Here is an 8,833-nt window from a genome sequence, read left to right as displayed (position 1 = left end):
CAATAAAACCTAACATACTGTACGCCTTCTTAACAACGCTATCAACCTGGGTGGCAACTTTCAGTGATCTATGCACATGGACACCGAGATCTTTCTGCTCATCCACACTACCAAGAATCTTACCATTAGCCCAGTACTCTGTATTCCTGTTACTCCTTCCAAAGTGAATCACCTCACACTTTTCCGCATTAAACTCCATTTGCCACCTCTCAGTCCAGCTCTGCAGCTTATCTATGTCCCTCTGTAACCTGCAACATCCTTCCGCACTATCCACAACTCCACCGACTTTGGTGTCATCCGCAAATTTCCTAACCCATCCTTCTACGCCCTCATCCAGGTCATTTATAAAAATGACAAACAGCATTGGCCCCAAAACAGATCCTTGAGGTACACCACTAGTAACTGAACTCCAGGATGAACATTTCCGATCAACCACCACCCTCTGTCTTCTTACAGCTAGCCAATTTCTGCTCCAAACCGCTAAATCACCCTCAATCCCATGCTCCGTATTTTCTGCAATAGCCTACCATGGGGAACCTTATCAAACACTTTATTGAAATCCATATACACCACATCAACCGCTTTACCCTCATCCACCTGTTTGGTCACCTTCTCAAAGAACTCAATAAGGTTTGTGAGGCACGACCTATCCTTCACAAAACTGTGTTGACTATCCCTAATCAAGTTATTCCTTTCTAGATGATTATAAATCCTATCTCTTCTAATCCTTTCCAACACTTTACCCACAACCGAAGTAAGGCTCACTGGTCTATAATTACCAGGGTTGTCTCTACTCCCCTTCTTGAACAAGGGGACAACATTTGCTAGTCTCCAGTCTTCTGGCACTATTCCTGTAGACAATGATGACATAAAGATCAAAGCCAAAGGCTCTGCAATCTCCTCTCTAGCTTCCCAGAGAATCCTAGGATAAATCCCATCCGGCCCAGGGGACTTATCTATTTTCACACTTTCCAGAATTGCTAACACCTCCTCCTTATAGACCTCAATCCCATCTAGTCTAATAGCCTGTATCTCAGTATTCTCCTTGACAACATTGTCTTTGATGCTTGCTCTCAGTTTCTTCACACTGCAAGCCACTTCAGCGGCAAGTCTGCCAGGTACCCATTCACTTCACAGTCAACATTTACTACACGGAAACCCACGGAATGAACAGAAACAATAAGCTGCTCCACAATCACTTTGTACATGTGATTGAATTAATCGTGTACTATCGTCTGTGTTGAGCAAATACTATAAGCAATACTAGATTCCAAACAAAAATGCTAAATATAAAAAAGTATTACATTGCCTGGAATATAGTGTAAGGCAAATGCTAAACAAATGTGAAGCTTGTTATTTATTATCAATATACTGAAATGGATTAACTCTTAAATGATACTGTATGCTCTTAGTGAATTCGGCCATTGAAATGATTTTTAAGTGAAGCAGAGTTTATACGACAGTGCACAAGCTGATGTTGGAAATGATGGGATCCAGAGCAGGTCACTAGCACTAATCAATGTACTTTTGTTGAATATAAAGAAAACATAAACGTTAGATTTCAAAAACAATGATACAAATTATGTGATTGAATCGGGAAATATGAATCAAAAGACAAACTCAACCGCATTATTTGAAACAGTCAGAATATTAAAAAGCTTACAAATAAATGTCATGGCTCCTAAAGTACAATCAAAAAATGCTGAAAAATACACAACTCATCATCTCCACATCCCTGTCAACTTAACCATCGAGACCAAGCAGTGCTAGCATCAAATCTCCAGCCATGTGCACCTTCCTGTGATTAGTCGAACAATGCAATTAGCCCATATCAAACGTGTGCCTCCCTTTTGACTTGTCATACAGCAATTTGAAACAAGGATAAATGATTTTTGTTATTCAACATCCTTCTCAAACCACGCACTGTGAATTGCACAAGATTTTCTATAACAGCCATTCCTTGCCAGGAAGGATTTCCTTCGTATAGTTCATAGAATCACACAGACTATTGACCCCTTTCTGCCTGTTTCAATATATGGCAAGCTCATTAGTCCCCACACCCTACTCTTTCCCTGCAGGCCTATAATTTATTTTCTTTTCAGTTATTTCTTTTAATTGCTAAACCTGTTGCCGTCACCCTTTCAGGTCACAAATTGAGTATCAAAAGAACTGGGTAAAAGAACGTTCTTCAGATCTCCCCATCTGGACTGTTTTCTTGTAAAATAATTGTGTAAAATCATCTGTTGATGCACTGTCTTGTAAGTGGAATTGTTTACAATGTCGAACGTCTCTATTGAAATCTCTCCCTGACTATTGTTCTGAGAAGAACATTCCACACTCTCTACACATGTCCCTCATGCTTGGCGTAATTCTGAAAATCGCAAACCTTCGTTTCGCTAAATGTACTGCCATCTGCGTGCCTATTAAATGCTAAACTGAGCTCGGGCTTCTCCGGAATAAAACAAAACCAGAACTGGAAAACGATAGAGACTGACACAGAGACCAGAACAATTTTTTTTTTAAACGGGCTTTTCAATTACACCGGGAAAATAAATAAATACGTAAAGGTATGATAAACCCGAAAGTTAATTCCCCCTCGCTCGCTACTCTTTCTAGTACAGTGTAAGAAGACCCATGTGGGTGTTTGAAAAATTATTTGATGTGAAGACAATACTTTCACTCTTGGTGCCTCTTATCTCCGACTGGCCTCCACCGTACTGTCAGTCTGGGGAGGTTTGTAAACTACATTGTTGTTGTTTATTGATCAGGGTTCCTGCTGCAGGGACTTTCCAGGTTTTCACTTCAGGAGCGGAGGGGTAAGGGGTGGCCAGTTAAAATGCAACATTTAAAACACACACACACACAGCTTGCTGCGAGTTTCGTATCGTAGGCGGCATTCCCTGTACGGATTCCCCACGTCACAGTTCCTTTGGAAAGCTCCAGTTTATATGTCGGGGAAGCTAAAGGCAGACATCAAATCGCCACCTCTCCGAGCAAAGCCAGAACCGCCGGTGAGACAAGGGTCACGGATAAGATGGATGCAAGGGGCGAAGACGCCGTAGCTATGGTGGGGCCAGCGGCCGGTGTGAAGCTACAGGATACTCGCTGGAGGCGCACTCGCCTGGCGCTCGCATGTTGTGTGAGCTGCTGCTTCCTGCTCGCAGCGCTCAGCGCTTACTTACTGGTCAAACAGCTGCCTCCCCAGAAGGTGAGAGAGAGAGAGAGAGACACTTTCCTCCTCATTCCGACTTTCTAACGATTTCTCTCCACAGATGCTGCTGAGCTTTTCCAGCAATTCTGTTTTTGTTTCTAACGAGCTGTATCAACAAACTGACGGTGACTGTAATTCTAAGTTTGCCATTTTAAGCTTGGCGCTGAACCCTTCAAGCTCGACATTCATCCTAAATGTTCTCTTAAACTTGACAGCAGTTGCCAAATTTAAGTGTGCTGTTGATCCAGCTTGGCATTGATTACAACGCCACTTTCTTGCTCGTAATTTTATTTTAGTTTGGCATTAAAGGTTAAGTGTAACACAAGCCAAAGAATTACAGATTGACAGTCTCCTTTGTTTTAAGCAACGTTTTCATAATGTACTCAACTCTCTAAAACTTCCCATTTATTTTGTTTCAGCCTGGACCACAGAAATCCGAAGTGATTGGTTAGTATCTTTTTCAATAAATTTTACATTTAAAAAGCTGGTTCTTACTGTATTCTTACCGTGGAATGAGTTCCGTGATGCTGACAAAACTTTCCCTTTTATTCCCCATCCCAGGACAACCGTTGGACATCGTTGAGAAGCCCAGGGCACACCTGACAGGTCAGAGATGTCGCTGTTTTCATTTTATTGTTTGCTGACGGCAACTCATATAAAAACAACTATAAAAATATATATCCATAACAAGCGTGTGTCACAGAATTGTTAGTAGGTTACTTCTGAAATATTAAGATATATGGCAACCCTAATCATTTCTGCCATATTCAAATCTGAATATATCTGTAATATAACATGCAATCCTTCACTGTAACCGATACTAAAAAGTTATTCACACCATTCAGACTTTGCAATAGTCCTGCTTATTGATATTTCCCTTGGTTCTTGTCACATTCTGACCATCATAAATCGTTTAAAAAATATAGATTTGTCCAACATTATAATGCTAATGTTACCTAGATTTTGTAGTCCATGCTTGTCCTAGTATCTGTATAGCTTCGAGTCAAGAAATCTTCTATTAAGTGTTTCCCCCTGTGATGTTTTACAAAAATTTACCATTAGGTTTTGTTCAAAGGTCATTGGCTTTGTTTTCATTTCTAATCAATTCGAAGGCAGGTTATTTTAACATTCAATGCAATGATTCAAAATATATCTAGCAAAGAAATATTGTTGCAACTGTTTCAAACTCAAAAAGATCGCATTTTCTACAATCAAGAATTAGAAAGCGCTAGGTTGCAATGTAGAAGGTGTATTTCCTCATGAGAGTGACTATACTGTCAGAAGATAATACATTCAGCATTGAGGTGTTTTCATTTTGATGGGTTCAAATGCCAATTTGACTTCTGGACTCTGAAATTAGACAGTTGTCTAGCTGATGGTAGAAACATCAACCAGAATTAGTAGAATTTGTGCTGTTCATGTAGCTAATGATTAACCAATAATCTAAAATCATAAAAATCAGACCTAATCCTTTTGTGAAAGTAGGTTTGTTTATGTGCCACCGGACAGGTAAAGCTTAGCTCAAATTGAGTCATTACGTATAATTTCAAAGACCTACGGATATTGGTTTTAGAGAAATGTCTTTTTTAAATTAAACAGGAAAACTTTAAGTAACTAGATTTTTATTTTTAATTTTAGCCAAACTTACTTCGGTTGGTGGAATCGAAGGGCAATACTCCACTCTCCAGTGGGAAGATAAAAATGGACTTGCTTTCACAGAAGGCCAGCTAAGTTATCAGAACCCAGCACTCATCATTCCGAGACAAGGAACCTACTTTGTCTACTCCCAGGTGTCATTTAGAAGCAGCAGCAGGGTTAAAAACATTACTCATATCAGTCACATCATTACCAAGTTAACCTCAAGTTACCCTGAACCCACACATTTACTGAGTTCCACCAGATCTCTCCATGGAAATCAAAATCGTTGGCAAGTGACCATTTATTTAGGAGCTATATTCCAGCTACAAAAAGGAGACAGGTTAGTAGTAAATGTCAGCAATGTGAATCAGGTGGATTTTACCAATGATCATAAAACTTACTTTGGCGCATTTTTACTATGATCAATAAATCAAATGGGCAGTGCCATATTCATTGATTAGGGAGGGTAGTTATACCAAGAATTGTAGGGCTACATATTAATTCTTTCTTGAAGTTCTATCTGTCTGATTGAATTAATATTTCTGGGTTCAAATTTATGCAGCAGGAATCTTTAGTTTATAAATAGTGTTATATAAGCATGAAGTCAACTTGTGAACTGTGAAGGGTGGAGGCTTCATCGTTCATGCCAGATGACAGTTTGACTGTTGAACACTGAGAGACCAAGGAATCCAACAAAGGAATGCTGGAGGAGCAAAAATATGCAGTCTTATTAACTTAACAGCCCGAGAATGAAAGCCAGGACAATGCAGCAAAGTTAACAAAAGTACTGAGAAGAGTGAAGCAATCTATCAAGTTGCCAAATACTCTTTAGCTCAGTCAGAATACTACAGAAGTCAATGTGGCCCTTATGGGAAGTTGACTCCCTCCTTTTAAATCATATCACTGTTAGCAACTGGAAAGAACCCCCTATGTTTATGTTAATAAAAGTGCTCAGAATTCATATTCAGTAAAAAAAAGACACTAAAATTACAACATAAGAGCTAGATATTCAGTCAACAGAGTGAACAAAACAGTTACAAGTTCTGTTATATTAATGTGTGCTTTTCTTCTTACAAGAAAACATTTCTAGACCAGTTCATATTTTCAATTTAAGTTCTCAAATTTATGATGTGAACTTTGTTGCTATGCAATATAAAATTTTCATATGTATTATTTATATACTGTCAAATGTTGCTACAACATTATAGTGATAAATAGCACTTAAAGAATGCAAAGCTTACAGCTGAGTACATCATATTAAGTAAGAAATGTCTCTGATATTATTAGTTTTATATGTTTGAGTTAAGAGAAAGACATACGTACAAGGCTGATTGAATGTTCAACAGTCACTTAATTTGCTGCAAAAGTTATACATCATCTATTCCTCATTATGATGTACATTTAAGCTACAGATTGTGTACATTATGTTTTATATTAAAACCTTCGTTATTTACTGACATATTTTACATATTGTATGATCATGTCAAATACTTATCTGTATTGTAGAAATTCTTTGGAATGACTACCTTTTTACTGTATTGAATCTCTATCAAGATTCCTGATTTTTTAACTAGTTTGTAGGATGTATATTCATTCAAATAGCACTAATTTCAAATATATATTCTACTCATAGTTCAAGGAATTTACCCAGCAATTAGTCATGCTACACAAATCAGGGAGATCCCAGATTTGACAATCTAATTCAGTTTCAACAGCTGTAATGGCCCAGGTCAATGGGGAGGGGGAGGGTGTGTGCGGAAGAATGACTCCAAGCTCTTCTGATGCTTTCAAGTATTCTCAATCAGGAATGCATATGCTGTGAACATTGGATAAGACTAAGATCCGGCAAATTGCGCAGCTCCCACAGTTAAATAACCTGCCAACACACTGATGTGAACAATAGTAGCTGGGAATGGGGGTTGACTCCAATAGTCTGTGGTCTAATAAGGAGTGATTCCTGTAACAGGAAGTGAGACAATGTGAGAAAAAAAAGTTTTTACCTTTCATTTAATACCATATTTTATTTCTGATTGTTAATTATAGTGATTTAATATCTAATTAAGAAAATTAACTTTGCATTGAATAAAGACTGAAATCAATGATAATTTTGTTTTTTTTGGGCTCAACAAGCATATATAAACATGTTTTATAATTTTAATAAAAAGATAAATGTGTAGAAAAAAGTGATGTGAAGTCAGAAAGAGTCATTAATTTCTCTTCCTCCTTCTCTTCAAAACTGTTACAATCATCCTGTCAACAATGGGGCATATACAGTACTTTTTATTAATCCAAAGCACTTCACTGGAGTGTTAGAAAGCAAAATCTGATGCAGAGCCACATTATTAACACATTAAGATTAATGTCCAAAAGCTTGGCCAGAAGGGATATGTTTTAAGAATGTCGTAGAGGAGGAAGTATAGTCAACAGGTGGGGATATTTCGAGAGGGAATTCCAGAGCCTAACACTGAGTCAGGTGAAGGCACACTCACCAAGGACAGACCAATTAAAATTAGGACTCAGGAAGTTTGAGTGAGAGGAGCATAGATACCTCGAAAGGTTGTGGCTGAAAGAGATTAACAAAGGTGACTTTTTTCTTTTAAAAAGGAGTCACCGACAATAGGGATGATGATGGGTTAATGGAACTGGGTTAATGGTTAATGCTTCAACACAGGCATCCGGCCCTGTATTCCAGCGGCCTGGCACGGCGGTCTTAGAGCAGTACTGTCTTTCCCAAACCCAGGAGTCATGAATTTAACTATGATGGACTTTGTCTTTTTTTTTAAAAGCCATTATTCTTATCTATGCCTACTGTCATTTATATAGGTGCCATGGTATGGTGACCTAAACACTTTTCACTGTATTTTTTGTGAAAAGGACAAATGACAATAAACGACTATTCTATTCTACCTGATATGAATTAGGGCATGCCAGTACACTTTCAGGTTACCTCAGGTTTACAGAAAGTAAAATATAGACTGTTAACCAGGAGTACAATCGAATAGTCAAATTTACAGAAAACACAAAACACTCTTCAAAGAATCCCTACAGTGTGGAACCAGGCCATTCGGCCCATCGAGTCCACACCAACCCTCCAAATATCATCCCACCCAGATCCAGCCCCCTCTCCTATCCTTGTAACCCTGCATTTCCTGTGGCTAATCCACACAGCCTGCACATCCCTGGACACTATGGGCAATATAGCATGGCCATTCCACCTAACTGGCACAATCTTTGGACTGTAGGAGGAAACCGGTGCACTTGGAGAAGACCCACATGGATACGGGGATAATGAACAAACTCCACACAGTCGCCTGAGGGTGGAATTGAACCCGATCCATGGCGCTGTGAGGCAGTAATGCTAATCACTCAGCCACCGTGCTGCCCCAATATTCTGTTGATGCAAGCTGTCTCCCCAACTCCAAGCTCTATTTTCTCTCCCAAGTAACTGAATGGACCGTTGCCCTGTAATATGTGCCCATTTTTCCATGTTCGAATTCCTCCAGTTCAATTTCCATGCCTGCCACAGCATTGAAAGTTCTCTTACCACAGCCGCAAATAACAGTCTTTGCAACTGTGATAAACTATTCTGAAATAACTTTATTTACAGGTGAACAGTCGTTGACTATAGTACTATCTCATTCAGAGTTAGGCACCAGACTGTCAGTACCCCAACACTGAATCATCTTCTGTCAGCCAGGTCTCTCTGATTGGACCAGATTAACACCCCCAATTAGGGAACACATATTCTTTGAGTTCCAGCTGGCTGACCTTGTTATGAATACCTCTCTGTCCTTTGAACTCTGCCAGCATTTGATCACCCACCTGCAACACCTATCTACCACTGTCTACGTGGAAGGGCTACAACAGTTTAATTCCAATCTATACAGTCATGACCAGAGAACTGGCTGATGGCCTCTGTGCTTCACTCATATAATTACCTCTGGTGTCCCTGAAGAGCCTTAACTTGGTCCTTTTCTATTTCTC

General features: G+C 39.2%; 1 protein-coding gene across 1 annotated transcript; it reads left to right on the top strand.

Annotated features, from left to right (window-relative positions):
- Positions 1 to 2,826: 2,826 nt before the first annotated feature.
- On the top strand, positions 2,827 to 6,970 carry LOC109932538 (tumor necrosis factor ligand superfamily member 15-like). Its single transcript, XM_020531692.2, has 4 exons — positions 2,827 to 3,208; positions 3,631 to 3,658; positions 3,773 to 3,817; positions 4,850 to 6,970. The coding sequence occupies exons 1-4, from the start codon at positions 3,035 to 3,037 to the stop codon at positions 5,269 to 5,271; spliced, it is 669 nt and encodes a 222-aa protein (XP_020387281.1). The 5' UTR covers positions 2,827 to 3,034; the 3' UTR covers positions 5,272 to 6,970.
- Positions 6,971 to 8,833: the final 1,863 nt, after the last annotated feature.

This window comes from Rhincodon typus, chromosome 28, assembly GCF_021869965.1.
Source record: "Rhincodon typus isolate 14 chromosome 28, sRhiTyp1.1, whole genome shotgun sequence".
NCBI lineage: Eukaryota > Metazoa > Chordata > Chondrichthyes > Orectolobiformes > Rhincodontidae > Rhincodon > Rhincodon typus.
Note: the sequence above shows the minus strand (reverse complement) of the source record. Positions and strands in the feature narration are given on the sequence as shown.